Here is a 21,259-nt window from a genome sequence, read left to right on the forward strand (position 1 = left end):
CAATAACAACTTGCCACGGCTATATACTGTATATGCCTCTGGTCCACAACGCATGGATTCGAAACACGTATTTATACGTGGCCGGTCCCAATAGTATCGCGTAATTTCAACGTGGAATTAAGGAATATCAAAATAAAAGCACACGTTGTTGAACTTGATCATGCATTTTTATTAGAGAATTTAAGTACAGCACTACTGTATGTTATCAATACACATTTATAAAATGAGGCATATTTACCCAAAATATGTTGCCAGAACATAAAACTAAATATATAATAATAATAATAATAATAATAATAATAATATTGATATATATTTATTTTTTACTTGCCAATGCGCGACCCCACTGTCACCTACCCACGACCCCACTTTGGGTCGCAACCCGTAGTTTGAGAACCGAGTTTGATCTCAAGAAGCTGTTGAATGAGCTCAGTGGCAATATCTCATGTCTGGTCAATGTTAGCATGGTGTTATTCACCGTCAAAGATAAAAGAGAAAAAGAAAAAAGTGATATTCTCCTTTGGTTCATTACAATTTACTCAAGCATAGTAACAGACACAATGTTGCTGACACTGTGCATACATTCCCTGAGATCCATAGATGTCCCTAGATACCATGAACATGCAAATGGACCTTGTAGAAGTGGAGCAATCTTCCATTTACTTAGGTATGTATTTTTAGGCGAATTTTCTGAAAATATGGCTAGGGCTTAACAGGTTAAGAGAAGTTATTTATATTTCGAACGTGATTCATTAATTCATGGCACACTAGTTAGATCACATGTTGTGCATGTTATGACTTTGAATGTCTGCCATTTCCACTGCAAAGACGGCACATAAGTAACAATACAATGTGTCGGCCATGATCATGCGTCGGTCATGAATATGTGCGGAGCAGCTGGCTGGTGTGTTCACTGACGTATTCAGCCTCTCCCTCTTTGAGCGTGTACTAGTCCCCTCCTGCTTCAAGTCATCCATTGTGCCGGTGCCAAATAGGAACAAGGTACAGTAACATGCCTGAATGACTGGTGCCATGTTGCCCTCACTGCCATGGTGACGAGCAAATGCTTTGAGAAGCAAGTTAAGAAATGTATCTGCAGCGGACTACCGACCATCACCGGAAAAGATCCCCTGATCCCCCTCATCTACTCCTTGTAGGGCTGTACCGAATAGTTCGAAGCTTGTAGAAAATTGTCTTGTAATAAATAGACAATAAAGAAAATGTCATACCACACCACAGTAATTTGTTCTGGAAAACCAAATACGGTCAAACACCATTATAGCATAAAAATAAATAACATCATGACATTGTTCCTTGCTTTACGGTTCATGAACACATGCCTTCTTTCTTTTATCTCCCTCGTTCTCTCTGTTTCTCTTTCTCTCATTCTCTACCCCCCAGTGGAATGCCTTTGGTCATGAGACATCCATTACAGCGCCTAAGCTCTGTGGTCACGTGGTTCTACTAAATCAGACACCAAAGATTAGCCATATCGCTCTATAATTATTGTCCAAATCATATAACAGCAACAGTCACATAGTGTTTCATACAATTATTTGTGGCGTTTGTTTTAATCTGCTTGGAGTACAAGATGGGTGGGGTTTATTTAAACATCTGATGCTATTTACTTTATTGATTTGAACTACTTCAATGAGGCTACTAAATGTATAGTTGACACTAAGGTCATCAAAAGCACATGTCCATCAGGCAAGTACAGGTTGTGTTCTACTTGTACAGGTCTTGTTCTACTTTACAGGTCATGTACTCACAGTTTCAACTAAATTCGAGTGGTTTTTGAGGGAGCTCGATTTCCACTTCTGCTTGTTTTACCAATGAAACCCTGCAAGGCGTGAGTTGTTGCAGGAAGACAACAGTGGAAGCCAGAGAGAGTTGGAGAGGAGTAACGTCATAACTGTTTGTTGCGTTGCTTCTACTGCTAGCCATAGAGAAAACATCCTGTACCAAAAGGCTGCATGTCCATGACATGAGTGGAGAGACCTGCTGCAGACAGAGAGGTCATGTATTTATTACAAATGGTAACTTGGCTGTTTTGACTGAAAATAAGTGTTAAGCATTGCTGTGCATTGTTATTGCTGCCATGCTTTTTACATGTTCTAAAAGTACTCAAGTAATTCATTTGAGTACTTGATCTGGGAAAACATTACTTGTGCCCACCCAGAGTAAAAATAATGATTAAGAAAATAGATGCCAGGTCTAACATGTTCAGTAAAAATATAGTTTCCAGTAAGAATTATTGACAGTAGTACAGTATGCATTGATTGATTGATTGATTGAAAACTTTATTAACAGATTGCAGAATGGGTACAATACAGTACAGCTCAATACACACAATTGTTAAGGGGATGCAGACCAGAGAAAGCTTTCGTCTTGTTTACATCAGGGTCCCCCATTTTCAATTCATCAGGACATATATGACATACATGACATAAAGATAGACAGTACTGCTACATCTATACATTTATGACATACCAGATTTGCAAATACAGTACTGTTTGTGATACAAAAAGAGTCCAGAAAAGGGAGTATATACATTTGACGTAAAAACTGTACATTGGAGGAGGTTGGGTGGGGTTGTGTGGGGGGGGGGGAGGGGGGGTTGGGTAGGGAGGGGTTAGGGGGGAAACACTGTACAACTGTACAAGCAAAACTGTACATTGGGATATTGACAATCATACCAGGTAATTTACATTGGAGGGGGTTGGGGGCATAATGACCACAAGTCTATTTGAAATGCTTAGGCTACATAGGAGACCATAGACCAATTTAGCCCAAAATGCGGGATGTCCCAGCTAATAGGGAACAGTTGGCAACCCTAGTGATACAGTACAGCTGCCTCTATGGTCAGTTATAAATGTCAGTGATAAATGGTCAGTTATACATGTCAGTTATTTCCACAATCTCACAGTGTGGAGGAATCTCCTCTGGTTGTCCCAAGACAATAGCTTAAATCTAACTTAAAGCTTAAAGCCTCACCCCTCTCTACTCTTAAGGCCAGTGTCCCCTTCTCTCCCTCAGTTTCCTCCTAGTTGGCCAGAAGTCGAAGCATTCCTCTTGACCAAGCTCATTTAACTTACATGCATTTCGCACCATGTGATTCACCATTGAACCTACAGTATATTGATCATGAAGATCTGTCCAAATAGCATCTATCTATCTATCTATCTGTCTGTCCGTCCGTCCGTCCGTCCGTCTATCTATCTATATGTTGCTGCTGTTGAATGAACCCCTTGTTTTAACTAAAAGGCTCATATTCAACAGTCGAACTGATTAATTAATTAATTAATGTTTTCTGTTATAACCAGCGCAGCCGATTTTGCCGCCTTGTCTGACAGTGGATGATTGGGCAGCTGGTGCTGCATGTGTTTGCATGTTGGAGATGGTGAGAGAGAGCGAGGGGGAGAGAGAGAGTCTCTCAAAGAATCAAGAGTCATCAATAATAATTGTATGGATGGATGGATGGCATAGCTAATCCCTCTATATGGACAAGTCTTGGCAATCTGCAAATGACTGTAACCAGCCTGGCGTACAGCTGCTAGCTACAGTCCAGCAGCATGCTGGGTAACATTATCCCCACCCAGTGTTAACTTGATCTGGTGTTACCATGCTGGCCTCAATAACACAACTCCACCACTCTGGGTTTAGTTTCAATAAGACTGTTCTCCTCTGGGGTTAGTTTAATATGACCATTCTCCTCTGGGGTTATTTTTTTATTTAAAATGTTATATATTTATTTTTGGGCTTGTTTTTCACCCATCCCAATTTAGTCGTTATGCCAATTCCCTTCCTGGTCGTTGCGCGCATTGCCCCACTGTTGGCCTGGGGAGGGTGTAGAACTACCACATGCCTCCTCCGATACATGTGGAGTCGCCAGCCGCTTCTTTTCACCTGAACAGGCGCCTTGACCGACCAGTGGGAGTCGCAGTTTACAACGACCAGGACACATACCCCACCGGCTTCCCACCCGCTAACACTGCCAATTGTGTTAGTAGGGACGACTGACCAAGCCAGAGGTACCGCTGACAGCTGGATTCGATCCCAGAGTCTCTGCGGTGGTAGGTGAGTGCTTAGTCCACTGCGCTACCCAGCCGCACCCCTCTGGGGTTAATTTAATAAAACCGTTCACCTCTGGGATCAGTTTAATAAGACTTCTGGGGTTCGTTTAATAATATACAGAACCTCTCTACATACAGAGCCACTCTTCAGAACGTCTCTACATACAGAACTACTCTGTATACATAACTACTCTCCATACAGAACCACTCTTCATTCAGAACCTCTCTCCATACAGAACCTCTCTCCATACAGAACATCTCTCCATACAGAACCTCTCTCCATACAGAATCTCTCTCCATACAGAACCTCTCTCCATACAGAACATCTCTCCATACAGAACCTCTCTCCATACAGAACCTCTCTCCATACAGAACATCTCTCCATACAGAATCACTCTATATACAGAATGTCCCAACAGAACTCAGATCATACTAAGAAATAAAAAAATAAGATCTTATATAAAATAACACTAGACTAGTAGATCTACTACTACTTCTACTACCACCACTACTACTCCTAGCCTACCACCACTGCTACTACTACTACTACTACCACTGCTAAATACTACTAGCTACTACTGATACTACTACTTCTGTTGCTGCTACTACTAGTACTATTATTACTACTACTACGGCTGCTACTACTACTACCGTTGCTACTGCCACCACCACTATCAGTGAGCTGGATGCAATCCTACCTTAAGGGGAGGGAACAGATGGTGGAGGTAAACGGTACCCTATCCCCCCCCCTCACAGTGAGCTGTGGTGTTCCACAAGGAAGCATACTAGGACCGCTACTGTTCCTAATTTATGCAAATGACATGTCGTCAGCTTGTGACTGCAACTTGTTCCTGTTTGCGGACGACTCAGCCCTGCTGGTCTCTGACAAGAACAAGTTACAGGTTGAAAAAACCCTCAGCTCGGAACTAGGCAGAATCTGCATATGGCTCGCTGATAACAAACTATCATTACACATGGGCAAAACAGAGTCCATTCTCTTCGGTTCAAATAACAAACTCAGCAAGACCGACGGCTTCTCAGTTACAGTGGGTGACAATATTGTCACAAGGAAAGATGAAATTACCTACCTGGGTTCCATCCTAGAGGCTAATCTCTCCTGTGACAAAATGGCATCCAATGTAATAAAAAAAGTCAACCAACGAACTCGATTCTTGTACCGGATCTCCTCTCTGGTAAACAAGAATACCCTGAAGACTCTGGCAGGAGCACTCATTCAGGGGTACTACGACTATGCTTGCACCTCATGGTACCAAAGCACCTCAAAGGCGCTAAAAACAAAATTACAAACATCTCAAAACAAACTGGTCAGACTACTGCTTGACCTTACTCCTAGAACCCACCTCACCCCTGCCCACTTTGACAACCTAGGATGGCTTAGAGTAGACGACAGAGTACAGCAACTTGCAATGGGCCTGGTCTACAAGATACACTACACGACCAAGGTACCCATGTACATGTCAAAATACTTCCCAAAGCAAAGGTCAGTGAATACCACGATCACAACACCAGAGGGAGCTCCACAAATCATGTTAAACCCAGATTCGGCTCAAATAAGGGACTAAACACGTTTCGCAATTATGCCACATCAATGTGGAACGCCCTACCCAAAGCTGTAAAGGAATGTGGATCACTACCCACTTTCAAAACCTCTCTCAAGGGACACCTACGGGAGACTGCAATTCAACACTGGCCCCTGTAAATATCCTAACCCAACCCCCTCCAATGTACAGTCATTTACCTAGTATGGTTTTGTCAATAGTCCAATGTACAATTTTGTTTGTTTGTACAGTGTCTCCCCCCCCCCCCCCCCCCTCAATGTACAGTTTTGCTTGTATATACAGTGTGCCCCCCCCCCCCCCCCCCCAACCACCTCCAATGTAGATTACCCAGTATGGTTGTCAATATCCCAGTGTACCCAACCCCCCCCACCCAACCTCCTCCAATGTACAGTTTCTACGTCAAATGTATATACTCCCTTTTCCTGACTCCTTCTGTATCACAAACAGTACTGTATTTGCAAATCTGGTATGTCATAACTGTATAGATGTAGCAGTACTGACTATCTGTATGTCATGTATGTCATATATGTCCTGATGAATTGAAAATGGGGGACCCTGATGTAAACAAGACGAAAGTCTTTCTCTGGTCTGCATCCCCTTAACAATTGTGTGTATTGAGCTGTACTGTATTGTACCCATTCTGCAATCTGTTAATAAAGTTTTCATGTCAAAATACTTCCCAAAGGTCAGTGAATACCACAACCACTACACCAGAGGAAGCTCAACAAATCATGTTAAACCCAGATTCGGCTCAAACAAGGGACTAAACACGTTTCGCAATTATGCCACAACAATGTGGAACGCCCTACCCAAAGCTGTAAAGGAATGTGAATCCCTGCCCACATTCAAAACCGCTCTTAAAGAGCACCTACGGGAGGCTGCAATTCGAAACTGGCCACCGTAAATGCCCAAAACCCCCACCACCTCCTAATAGACAGTCTCCTCCCCACCGCATGTATATATTCCCTCCCCGCCGTATGTATATTTCCCTCCCACCCACCCACCCCCTCCTAATGCACAGTCCCCTCCCCATCATATGTATATACTCTGTCAGGATCTAGGGGTAACAGTACTGTATATTTGTATACCGCCTATGTCACAAATGTATCAGTACTAAATACCTATATGTCCCTATGCCATAAATGTCATGTATGTTGTGTATGTCATAAATGTCTATATGAATTGAAAATGGGGGACCCTGATGGAAACAAGACAAACGTCTTTCTCAGGTCTGCATCCCCTTAACAATATGTATTGAGCCGTACTGTATTGTACCCATTATGCAATCTGTTAAATAAAGTTTTCATTCATTCATTCATCCATAACGTTAGCACGTTTTGAGACGCTACAACGCATGTTTAACTACTGTAGCCCGCCAGCTCGAATGCAGCCATGTGAAATCAGAAATCAGTGAAACGTTACCGTAGCTAGCCAAAAATAAAAAATGCATAGCATGACCTGTGTAACATTTCGTATTATTTAACTATTTAATTATTATTTAGTTGTTGTATTGTTTGTTTTGGGTTAAATCCAAAGGAACAAATATTAAATCCAGGAAATACAAAAACAGGAACATTTTAATCCGAGAAATCCGAACACAGGAAAATTCATATCTGAAAACAGGAAAAGATAAAAATGGATTTCATAGGGCCCTAACTAAATCAATCAGTCATTATAAGTCATTCTAAAATCAGAGATATCTATGTTCTGAGATACAGTCCTGTGTGTATACGACTCCATTATCCATGCAAACCGGCACCTCTACACTAGGTTTGGTTAGTCTTCTGTAATGTAACAAGACAGTCGGTTGTCCCGGTTTAAAAACATCATTCGGTTGATTTCTGACTAATTCTGACGTCATTAGAAGCGTCTCGGTCACTCGGTGACGTAGGCGCCGGTATCAGATGAAGAGCAAACTTCCCAGCGTGACGTATCATTAGAATAATAATAATAATAACAACTATAAACAACAGGTAAACATACACGGTGCTAACCTTGTTGCCTGGTTTCCATCAGAACGGTTGAGCAGCTGCTTCTTCAAGTGGATAGATTACAGTTAGTAGAGACTGGACGGTTGGCAGGCACGCGCTGTCTGTGTTCGGTGTTGACTCCGGTAACCCCCGATGTCACGCGCTCATCAACACGCCTCCTGGGCGGAGTATCAGCCAATGGGGGTTGACTTCTTTCCAATCGTGAGTTTCTAATATGCAGCTGCAGGCGCAGCTCAGTCCTATAGAGACAGGCAGCCCTACAGAACCAGAGACAGCCCTACAGAACCAGAGACAGCCCTACAGAACCAGAGACAGAACCAGAGACAGCCCTACAGAACCAGAGAATGTCCTACAGAACCAGAGACAGCCCTACAGAACCAGAGACAGTCCTACAGAACCAGAGACAGTCATCCAGAACCAGAGACAGAACCAGAGACAGTCCTACAGAACCAGAGACAGCCCTACAGAACCAGAGACAGTCCTACAGAACCAGCTCTACAGAACCAGGGACAGTCCTACAGAACCAGAGACAGTCCTACAGACCCAGAGACAGTCCTATAGAACCAGAGACAGAACCAGAGACAGTCCTACAGAACCAGAGACAGAACCAGAGACAGTCCTACAGAACCAGAGACAGAACCAGAGACAGTCCTACAGAACCAGAGACAGAACCAGAGACAGAACCAGAGACAGTCCTACAGAACCAGAGACAGTCCTACAGAACCAGAGACAGTCCTACAGAACCAGAGACAGAACCAGAGACAGTCCTACAGAACCAGAGACAGTCCTACAGAACCAGAGACAGAACCAGAGACAGACCCAGAGACAGTCCTACAGAACCAGAGACAGAACCAGAGACAGTCCTACAGACCCAGAGACAGAACCAGAGACAGTCCTACAGAACCAGAGACAGAACCAGAGACAGAACCAGAGACAGTCCTACAGAACCAGAGACAGAACCAGAGACAGCCCTACAGAACCAGAGACAGAACCAGAGACAGTCCTACAGAACCAGAGACAGTCCTACAGACCCAGAGACAGAACCAGAGACAGCCATACAGAACCAGAGACAGAACCAGAGACAGTCCTACAGAACCAGAGACAGAACCAGAGACAGAACCAGAGACAGAACCAGAGACAGCCCTACAGAACCAGAGACAGTCCTACAGAACCAGAGACAGTCCTATAGAACCAGAGACAGAACCAGAGACAGCCCTAAAGAACCAGAGACAGAACCAGAGACAGTCCTACAGAACCAGAGACAGAACCAGAGACAGCCCTACAGAACCAGAGACAGTCCTACAGAACCAGAGACAGTCCTATAGACCCAGAGACAGAACCAGAGACAGCCCTAAAGAACCAGAGACAGAACCAGAGACAGTCCTACAGAACCAGAGACAGTCCTATAGAACCAGAGACAGTCCTACAGAACCAGAGACAGTCCTACAGACCCAGAGACAGAACCAGAGACAGTCCTACAGAACCAGAGACAGTCCTACAGAACCAGAGACAGAACCAGAGACAGTCCTACAGAACCAGAGACAGAACCAGAGACAGTCCTACAGAACCAGAGACAGAACCAGAGACAGAACCAGAGACAGTCCTACAGAACCAGAGACAGTCCTACAGAACCAGAGACAGTCCTACAGAACCAGAGACAGAACCAGAGACAGTCCTACAGAACCAGAGACAGTCCTACAGAACCAGAGACAGAACCAGAGACAGACCCAGAGACAGTCCTACAGAACCAGAGACAGAACCAGAGACAGTCCTACAGACCCAGAGACAGAACCAGAGACAGTCCTACAGAACCAGAGACAGAACCAGAGACAGAACCAGAGACAGTCCTACAGAACCAGAGACAGAACCAGAGACAGCCCTACAGAACCAGAGACAGAACCAGAGACAGTCCTACAGAACCAGAGACAGTCCTACAGACCCAGAGACAGAACCAGAGACAGCCATACAGAACCAGAGACAGAACCAGAGACAGTCCTACAGAACCAGAGACAGAACCAGAGACAGAACCAGAGACAGAACCAGAGACAGCCCTACAGAACCAGAGACAGTCCTACAGAACCAGAGACAGTCCTATAGAACCAGAGACAGAACCAGAGACAGCCCTAAAGAACCAGAGACAGAACCAGAGACAGTCCTACAGAACCAGAGACAGAACCAGAGACAGCCCTACAGAACCAGAGACAGTCCTACAGAACCAGAGACAGTCCTATAGACCCAGAGACAGAACCAGAGACAGCCCTAAAGAACCAGAGACAGAACCAGAGACAGTCCTACAGAACCAGAGACAGTCCTATAGAACCAGAGACAGTCCTACAGAACCAGAGACAGTCCTACAGACCCAGAGACAGAACCAGAGACAGTCCTACAGAACCAGAGACAGCCCTACAGAACCAGAGACAGAACCAGAGACAGTCCTACAGAACCAGAGACAGTCCTACAGAACCAGAGACAGAACCAGAGACAGTTCTACAGAACCAGAGACAGCCCTACAGAACCAGAGACAGAACCAGAGACAGTCCTACAGAACCAGAGACAGAACCAGAGACAGTTCTACAGAACCAGAGACAGAACCAGAGACAGTCCTACAGAACCAGAGACAGAACCAGAGACAGTCCTACAGAACCAGAGACAGAACCAGAGACAGCCCTACAGAACCAGAGACAGAACCAGAGACAGAACCAGAGACAGTCCTACAGAACCAGAGACAGAACCAGAGACAGAACCAGAGACAGTCCTACAGAACCAGAGACAGTCCTATAGAACCAGAGACAGAACCAGAGACAGAACCAGAGACAGTCCTATAGAACCAGAGACAGAACCAGAGACAGAACCAGAGACAGTCCTATATAACCAGAGACAGTCCTATAGAACCAGAGACAGTCCTACAGAACCAGAGACAGAACCAGAGACAGTCCTACAGAACCAGAGACAGTCCTACAGAACCAGAGACAGTCCTATAGAACCAGATACAGTCCTACAGAACCAGAGACAGTCCTATAGAACCAGAGACAGTCCTACAGAACCAGAGACAGTCCTATAGAACCAGAGACAGTCCTATAGAACCAGAGACAGTCCTATAGAACCAGAGACAGTCCTACAGAACCAGAGACAGTCCTACAGAACCAGAGACAGAACCAGAGACAGTCCTACAGAACCAGAGACAGTTCTACAGAACCAGAGACAGCCCTACAGAACCAGAGACAGAACCAGAGACAGCCGTACAGAACCAGAGACAGAACCAGAGACAGTCCTACAGAACCAGAGACAGAACCAGAGACAGTTCTACAGAACCAGAGACAGTCCTACAGACCGAGAGACAGAACCAGAGACAGTCCTACAGAACCAGAGACAGTCCTACAGACCCAGAGACAGAACCAGAGACAGTCCTACAGAACCAGAGACAGCCCTACAGAACCAGAGACAGCCCTACAGAACCAGAGACAGAACCAGAGACAGTCCTACAGAACCAGAGACAGCCCTACAGAACCAGAGACAGAACCAGAGACAGTCCTACAGAACCAGAGACAGAACCAGAGACAGTCCTACAGAACCAGAGACAGAACCAGAGACAGTCCTACAGAACCAGAGACAGAACCAGAGACAGTCCTACAGAACCAGAGACAGAACCAGAGACAGCCCTACAGAACCAGAGACAGAACCAGAGACAGAACCAGAGACAGTCCTACAGAACCAGAGACAGAACCAGAGACAGAACCAGAGACAGTCCTATAGAACCAGAGACAGTCCTACAGAACCAGAGACAGAACCAGAGACAGTCCTACAGAACCAGAGACAGTCCTACAGAACCAGAGACAGTCCCTATAGAACCAGAGACAGTCCTACAGAACCAGAGACAGAACCAGAGACAGTTCTACAGAACCAGAGACAGTCCTACAGAACCAGAGACAGTCGTATAGAACCAGAGACAGTCCTACAGAACCAGAGACAGTCCTACAGAACCAGAGACAGTCCTACAGAACCAGAGACAGAACCAGAGACAGTCCTACAGAACCAGAGACAGTCCTAAAGAACCAGAGACAGTCCTATAGAACCAGAGACAGAACCAGAGACAGTCCTACAGAAGCAGAGACAGTCCTACAGAACCAGAGACAGAACCAGAGACAGTCCTACAGAACCAGAGACAGTCCTAAAGAACCAGAGACAGAACCAGAGACAGTACTACAGAAGCAGAGACAGAACCAGAGACAGTCCTACAGAACCAGAGACAGTCCTACAGAACCAGAGACAGAACCAGAGACAGCCCTACAGACCCAGAGACAGTCCTACAGAACCAGAGACAGAACCAGAGACAGTCATACAGACCCAGAGACAGAACCAGAGACAGTCCTACGGAACCAGAGACAGCCCTACAGAACCAGAGACAGAACCAGAGACAGTCCTACAGAACCAGAGACAGAACCAGAGACAGAACCAGAGACAGTCCTACAGAACCAGAGACAGAACCAGAGACAGCCCTACAGAACCAGAGACAGAACCAGAGACAGTCCTACAGAACCAGAGACAGAACCAGAGACAGCCCTACAGAACCAGAGACAGAACCAGAGACAGTCCTACAGAACCAGAGACAGTCCTACAGACCCAGAGACAGAACCAGAGACAGCCCTACAGAACCAGAGACAGAACCAGAAACAGTCCTACAGAACCAGAGACAGAACCAGAGACAGCTCTACAGAACCAGAGACAGTCCTACAGAACCAGAGACAGTCCTACAGACCCAGAGACAGAACCAGAGACAGTCCTACAGAACCAGAGACAGTCCTACAGAACCAGAGACAGTCCTATAGAACCAGAGACAGTCCTACAGAACCAGAGACAGTCCTACAGAACCAGAGACAGTCCTACAGAACCAGAGACAGAACCAGAGACAGCCCTACAGAACCAGAGACAGAACCAGAGACAGTCCTACAGAACCAGAGACAGAACCAGAGACAGTTCTACAGAACCAGAGACAGAACCAGAGACAGTCCTACAGAACCAGAGACAGCCCTACAGAACCAGAGACAGCCCTACAGAACCAGAGACAGTCATACAGACCCAGAGACAGAACCAGAGACAGTCCTACAGAACCAGAGACAGTCCTATAGAACCAGAGACAGAACCAGAGACAGTCCTACAGAACCAGAGACAGCCCTACAGAATCAGAGACAGCCCTACAGAACCAGAGACAGTCCTACAGAACCAGAGACAGCCCTACAGAACCAGAGACAGAACCAGAGACAGTCCTACAGAACCAGAGACAGTCCTATAGAACCAGAGACAGCCCTACAGAACCAGAGACAGAACCAGAGACAGTCCTACAGAACCAGAGACAGTCCTATAGAACCAGAGACAGCCCTACAGAACCAGAGACAGCCCTACAGAACCAGAGACAGTCCTACAGAACCAGAGACAGTCCTACAGAACCAGAGACAGAACCAGAGACAGCCCTACAGAACCAGAGACAGAACCAGAGACAGTCCTACAGAACCAGAGACAGTCCTACAGACCCAGAGACAGAACCAGAGACAGTCCTACAGAACCAGAGACAGTCCTACAGAACCAGAGACAGAACCAGAGACAGTCCTACAGAACCAGAGACAGTCCTATAGAACCAGAGACAGACCTACAGAACCAGAGACAGTCCTACAGAACCAGAGACAGAACCAGAGACAGCCCTACAGAACCAGAGACAGAACCAGAGACAGTCCTACAGAACCAGAGACAGTCCTATAGAACCAGAGACAGTCCTACAGACCCAGAGACAGAACCAGAGACAGTCCTACAGAACCAGAGACAGTCCTACAGAACCAGAGACAGCCCTACAGAACCAGAGACAGAACCAGAGACAGTCCTACAGAACCAGAGACAGTCCTATAGAACCAGAGACAGCCCTACAGAACCAGAGACAGAACCAGAGACAGTCCTACAGAACCAGAGACAGTCCTATAGAACCAGAGACAGCCCTACAGAACCAGAGACAGCCCTACAGAACCAGAGACAGTCCTACAGAACCAGAGACAGTCCTACAGAACCAGAGACAGAACCAGAGACAGCCCTACAGAACCAGAGACAGAACCAGAGACAGTCCTACAGAACCAGAGACAGTCCTACAGACCCAGAGACAGAACCAGAGACAGTCCTACAGAACCAGAGACAGTCCTACAGAACCAGAGACAGAACCAGAGACAGTCCTACAGAACCAGAGACAGTCCTATAGAACCAGAGACAGACCTACAGAACCAGAGACAGTCCTACAGAACCAGAGACAGAACCAGAGACAGCCCTACAGAACCAGAGACAGAACCAGAGACAGTCCTACAGAACCAGAGACAGTCCTATAGAACCAGAGACAGTCCTACAGACCCAGAGACAGAACCAGAGACAGTCCTACAGAACCAGAGACAGTCCTACAGACCCAGAGACAGAACCAGAGACAGTCCTACAGAACCAGAGACAGTCCTATAGAACCAGAGACAGAACCAGAGACAGTCCTACAGAACCAGAGACAGCCCTACAGAACCAGAGACAGCCCTACAGAACCAGAGACAGTACTACAGAACCAGAGACAGTCCTACAGAACCAGAGACAGCCCTACAGAACCAGAGACAGTCCTACAGAACCAGAGACAGTCCTATAGAACCAGAGACAGTCCTACAGAACCAGAGACATCCCTACAGAACCAGAGACAGTCCTACAGAACCAGAGACAGAACCAGAGACAGCCCTACAGAACCAGAGACAGAACCAGAGACAGTCCTACAGAACCAGAGACAGTCCTACAGAACCAGAGACAGAACCAGAGACAGCCCTACAGAACCAGAGACAGAACCAGAGACAGTCCTACAGAACCAGAGACAGAACCAGAGACAGTCCTACAGAACCAGAGACAGAACCAGAGACAGAACCAGAGACAGAACCAGAGACAGAGCCAGAGACAGTCATACAGAACCAGAGACAGAACCAGAGACAGAACCAGAGACAGTCCTACAGAACCAGAGACAGAACCAGAGACAGATCCAGAGACAGTCCTACAGAACCAGAGACAGAACCAGAGACAGAACCAGAGACAGTCCTACAGAACCAGAGACAGAACCAGAGACAGTCCTATAGAACCAGAGACAGTCCTACAGAACCAGAGACAGAACCAGAGACAGTCCTACAGAACCAGAGACAGTCCTACAGAACCAGAGACAGAACCAGAGACAGTCCTACAGAACCAGAGACAGTCCTACAGAACCAGAGACAGAACCAGAGACAGTCCTACAGAACCAGAGACAGTCCTACAGAACCAGAGACAGAACCAGAGACAATCCTACAGAACCAGAGACAGAACCAGAGACAGTCCTACAGAACCAGATACAGAACCAGAGACAGAACCAGAGACAGAACCAGAGACAGAACCAGAGACAGTCCTACAGAACCAGAGACAGAACCAGAGACAGAACCAGAGACAGTCCTACAGAACCAGAGACAGAACCAGAGACAGAACCAGAGACAGTCCTACAGAACCAGAGACAGAACCAGAGACAGTCCTACAGAACCAGAGACAGCCCTACAGAACCAGAGACAGTCCTACAGAACCAGAGACAGAACCAGAGACAGAACCAGAGACATTCCTACAGAACCAGAGACAGTCCTACAGAACCAGAGACAGTCCTACAGAACCAGAGACAGAACCAGAGACAGCCCTACAGAACCAGAGACAGAACCAGAGACAGTCCTACAGAACCAGAGACAGTCCTATAGAACCAGAGACAGAACCAGAGACAGTCCTACAGAACCAGAGACAGCCCTACAGAACCAGAGACAGAACCAGAGACAGTACTACAGAACCAGAGACAGAACCAGAGGCAGTCCTACAGAACCAGAAACAGAAGCAGAGACAGAACCAGAGACAGTCCTACAGAACCAGAGACAGTCCTACAGAACCAGAGACAGAACCACGACAGTCCTACAGAACCAGAGACAGAACCAGAGACAGTCCTACAGAACAGAGACAGTCCTACAGAACCAGAGACAGTCCTACAGAACCAGAGACAGTCCTACTGAACCAGAGACAGCCCTACAGAACCAGAGACAGCCCTACAGAACCAGAGACAGTCCTACAGAACCAGAGACAGAACCAGAGACAGTCCTACAGAACCAGAGACAGTCCTATAGAACCAGAGACAGTCCTATAGAACCAGAGACAGTCCTATAGAACCAGAGACAGTCCTATAGAACCAGAGACAGTCCTACAGAACCAGAGACAGTCCTACAGAACCAGAGACAGAACCAGAGACAGTCCTACAGAACCAGAGACAGTTCTACAGAACCAGAGACAGCCCTACAGAACCAGAGACAGAACCAGAGACAGCTCTACAGAACCAGAGACAGAACCAGAGACAGTCCTACAGAACCAGAGACAGAACCAGAGACAGTTCTACAGAACCAGAGACAGTCCTACAGACCCAGAGACAGAACCAGAGACAGTCCTACAGAACCAGAGACAGCCCTACAGAACCAGAGACAGTCCTGCAGAACCAGAGACAGTCCTACAGAACCAGAGACAGTCCTACAGACCCAGAGACAGAACCAGAGACAGTCCTACAGAACCAGAGACAGCCCTACAGAACCAGAGACAGTCCTGCAGAACCAGAGACAGTCCTATAGAACCAGAGACAGTCCTACAGAACCAGAGACAGTCCTATAGAACCAGAGACAGTCCTATAGAACTAGAGACAGTCCTATAGAACCAGAGACAGTCCTACAGAACCAGAGACAGTCCTATAGAACCAGAGACAGTCCTACAGAACCAGAGACAGTCCTATAGAACCAGAGACAGAACCAGAGACAGTCCTACAGAACCAGAGACAGAACCAGAGACAGTCCTACAGAACCAGAGACAGCCCTACAGAACCAGAGACAGAACCAGAGACAGCCCTACAGAACCAGAGACAGAACCAGAGACAGTCCTACAGAACCAGAGACAGAACCAGAGACAGTCCTACAGAACCAGAGACAGAACCAGAGACAGCCCTACAGAACCAGAGACAGCCCTACAGAACCAGAGACAGAACCAGAGACAGTCATACAGACCCAGAGACAGTCCTACAGAACCAGAGACAGAACCAGAGACAGTCCTACAGAACCAGAGACAGCCCTACAGAACCAGAGACAGAACCAGAGACAGTCCTACAGAACCAGAGACAGAACCAGAGACAGTCCTACAGAACCAGAGACAGAACCAGAGACAGTCCTACAGAACCAGAGACAGCCCTACAGAACCAGAGACAGCCCTACAGAACCAGAGACAGTCATACAGAACCAGAGACAGAACCAGAGACAGTCATACAGAACAGAACCAGAGACAGTCCTACAGAACCAGAGACAGTCCTACAGAACCAGAGACAGAACCAGAGACAGTCCTACAGAACCAGAGACAGCCCTACAGAACCAGAGACAGTCCTACAGACCCAGAGACAGTCCTACAGAACCAGAGACAGAACCAGAGACAGTCCTACAGAACCAGAGACAGAACCAGAGACAGAACCAGAGACAGTCCTACAGAACCAGAGACAGAACCAGAGACAGTCCTACAGAACCAGAGACAGAACCAGAGACAGAACCAGAGACAGTCCTACAGAACCAGAGACAGAACCAGAGACAGCCCTACAGAACCAGAGACAGAACCAGAGACAGTCCTACAGAACCAGAGACAGCCCTACAGAACCAGAGACAGAACCAGAGACAGTCCTACAGAACCAGAGACAGAACCAGAGACAGTCCTACAGAACCAGAGACAGTCCTACAGAACCAGAGACAGAACCAGAGACAGCCCTACAGAACCAGAGACAGAACCAGAGACAGTCCTACAGAACCAGAGACAGAACCAGAGACAGTCCTACAGAACCAGAGACAGCCCTACAGACTCAGAGACAGAACCAGAGACAGTCCTACAGAACCAGAGACAGAACCAGAGACAGAACCAGAGACAGAACCAGAGACAGTCCTACAGAACCAGAGACAGTCCTATAGAACCAGAGACAGAACCAGAGACAGTCCTACAGAACCAGAGACAGAACCAGAGACAGTCCTACAGACCCAGAGACAGAACCAGAGACAGCCCTACAGAACCAGAGACAGAACCAGAGACAGTCCTACAGAACCAGAGACAGCCCTACAGAACCAGAGACAGTCCTGCAGAACCAGAGACAGTCCTATAGAACCAGAGACAGTCCTATAGAACCAGAGACAGTCCTACAGAACCAGAGACAGTCCTATAGAACCAGAGACAGTCCTACAGAACCAGAGACAGTCCTATAGAACCAGAGACAGTCCTACAGAACCAGAGACAGTCCTATAGAACCAGAGACAGAACCAGAGACAGTCCTACAGAACCAGAGACAGAACCAGAGACAGTCCTACAGAACCAGAGACAGCCCTACAGAACCAGAGACAGAACCAGAGACAGCCCTACAGAACCAGAGACAGAACCAGAGATAGTCCTACAGAACCAGAGACAGAACCAGAGACAGTCCTACAGAACCAGAGACAGAACCAGAGACAGCCCTACAGAACCAGAGACAGCCCTACAGAACCAGAGACAGTCCTACAGAACCAGAGACAGAACCAGAGACAGTCCTACAGAACCAGAGACAGAACCAGAGACAGCCCTACAGAACCAGAGACAGAACCAGAGACAGTCCTACAGAACCAGAGACAGTCCTACAGAACCAGAGACAGAACCAGAGACAGTTCTACAGAACCAGAGACAGCCCTACAGAACCAGAGACAGAACCAGAGACAGTCCTACAGAACCAGAGACAGAACCAGAGACAGTTCTACAGAACCAGAGACAGAACCAGAGACAGTCCTACAGAACCAGAGACAGAACCAGAGACAGTCCTACAGAACCAGAGACAGAACCAGAGACAGCCCTACAGAACCAGAGACAGAACCAGAGACAGAACCAGAGACAGTCCTACAGAACCAGAGACAGAACCAGAGACAGAACCAGAGACAGTCCTACAGAACCAGAGACAGTCCTATAGAACCAGAGACAGAACCAGATACAGAACCAGAGACAGTCCTATAGAACCAGAGACAGAACCAGAGACAGAACCAGAGACAGTCCTATATAACCAGAGACAGTCCTATAGAACCAGAGACAGTCCTACAGAACCAGAGACAGAACCAGAGACAGTCCTACAGAACCAGAGACAGTCCTACAGAACCAGAGACAGTCCTATAGAACCAGATACAGTCCTACAGAACCAGAGACAGTCCTATAGAACCAGAGACAGTCCTACAGAACCAGAGACAGTCCTATAGAACCAGAGACAGTCCTATAGAACCAGAGACAGTCCTATAGAACCAGAGACAGTCCTACAGAACCAGAGACAGTCCTACAGAACCAGAGACAGAACCAGAGACAGTCCTACAGAACCAGAGACAGTTCTACAGAACCAGAGACAGCCCTACAGAACCAGAGACAGAACCAGAGACAGCCGTACAGAACCAGAGACAGAACCAGAGACAGTCCTACAGAACCAGAGACAGAACCAGAGACAGTTCTACAGAACCAGAGACAGTCCTACAGACCCAGAGACAGAACCAGAGACAGTCCTACAGAACCAGAGACAGTCCTACAGACCCAGAGACAGAACCAGAGACAGTCCTACAGAACCAGAGACAGCCCTACAGAACCAGAGACAGCCCTACAGAACCAGAGACAGAACCAGAGACAGTCCTACAGAACCAGAGACAGCCCTACAGAACCAGAGACAGAACCAGAGACAGTCCTACAGAACCAGAGACAGAACCAGAGACAGTCCTACAGAACCAGAGACAGAACCAGAGACAGTCCTACAGAACCAGAGACAGAACCAGAGACAGTCCTACAGAACCAGAGACAGAACCAGAGACAGCCCTACAGAACCAGAGACAGAACCAGAGACAGAACCAGAGACAGTCCTACAGAACCAGAGACAGAACCAGAGACAGAACCAGAGACAGTCCTATAGAACCAGAGACAGTCCTACAGAACCAGAGACAGAACCAGAGACAGTCCTACAGAACCAGAGACAGTCCTACAGAACCAGAGACAGTCCTATAGAACCAGAGACAGTCCTATAGAACCAGAGACAGTCCTACAGAACCAGAGACAGAACCAGAGACAGTTCTACAGAACCAGAGACAGTCCTACAGAACCAGAGACAGTCGTATAGAACCAGAGACAGTCCTACAGAACCAGAGACAGTCCTACAGAACCAGAGACAGTCCTACAGAACCAGAGACAGAACCAGAGACAGTCCTACAGAACCAGAGACAGTCCTAAAGAACCAGAGACAGTCCTATAGAACCAGAGACAGAACCAGAGACAGTCCTACAGAAGCAGAGACAGTCCTACAGAACCAGAGACAGAACCAGAGACAGTCCTACAGAACCAGAGACAGTCCTAAAGAACCAGAGACAGAACCAGAGACAGTACTACAGAAGCAGAGACAGAACCAGAGACAGTCCTACAGAACCAGAGACAGTCCTACAGAACCAGAGACAGAACCAGAGACAGCCCTACAGACCCAGAGACAGTTCTACAGAACCAGAGACAGAACCAGAGACAGTCCTACAGAACCAGAGACAGCCCTACAGAACCAGAGACAGCCCTACAGAACCAGAGACAGTCATACAGACCCAGAGACAGAACCAGAGACAGTCCTACAGAACCAGAGACAGTCCTATAGAACCAGAGACAGAACCAGAGACAGTCCTACAGAACCAGAGACAGCCCTACAGAATCAGAGACAGCCCTACAGAACCAGAGACAGTCCTACAGAACCAGAGACAGCCCTACAGAACCAGAGACAGAACCAGAGACAGTCCTACAGAACCAGAGACAGTCCTATAGAACCAGAGACAGCCCTACAGAACCAGAGACAGAACCAGAGACAGTCCTACAGAACCAGAGACAGTCCTATAGAACCAGAGACAGCCCTACAGAACCAGAGACAGCCCTACAGAACCATAGACAGTCCTACAGAACCAGAGACAGTCCTACAGAACCAGAGACAGAACCAGAGACAGCCCTACAGAACCAGAGACAGAACCAGAGACAGTCCTACAGAACCAGAGACAGTCCTACAGACCCAGAGACAGAACCAGAGACAGTCCTACAGAACCAGAGACAGTCCTACAGAACCAGAGACAGAACCAGAGACAGTCCTACAGAACCAGAGACAGTCCTATAGAACCAGAGACAGACCTACAGAACCAGAGACAGTCCTACAGAACCAGAGACAGAACCAGAGACAGTCCTACAGAACCAGAGACAGTCCTAAAGAACCAGAGACAGAACCAGAGACAGTACTACAGAAGCAGAGACAGAACCAGAGACAGTCCTACAGAACCAGAGACAGTCCTACAGAACCAGAGACAGAACCAGAGACAGCCCTACAGACCCAGAGACAGTTCTACAGAACCAGAGACAGAACCAGAGACAGTCCTACAGAACCAGAGACAGCCCTACAGAACCAGAGACAGCCCTACAGAACCAGAGACAGTCATACAGACCCAGAGACAGAACCAGAGACAGTCCTACAGAACCAGAGACAGTC

The 21,259-nt window shown here is 47.3% G+C and overlaps 1 protein-coding gene across 2 annotated transcripts in view; it reads right to left on the bottom strand.

Annotated features, from left to right (window-relative positions):
* tpd52l1 (tpd52 like 1) overlaps positions 1–7,777 on the bottom strand; it is a 66,878-nt gene extending 59,101 nt beyond the window's left edge. The window contains exon 1 of one of the 2 annotated variants that reach the window (XM_084313883.1): positions 7,648–7,777. In XM_084313883.1, the coding sequence (XP_084170009.1) occupies positions 7,648–7,666 (19 nt within the window). In that variant the 5' untranslated portion in view covers positions 7,667–7,777. The remainder of the gene's footprint in view (positions 1–7,647) is intronic. The other variant, XM_084313884.1, reaches the window with a different exon arrangement.
* Positions 7,778–21,259: the final 13,482 nt, after the last annotated feature.

This window comes from Notolepis coatsorum (genome assembly GCF_963971535.1).
Source record: "Notolepis coatsorum genome assembly, chromosome: 5".
Taxonomy (NCBI): domain Eukaryota; kingdom Metazoa; phylum Chordata; class Actinopteri; order Aulopiformes; family Paralepididae; genus Notolepis; species Notolepis coatsorum.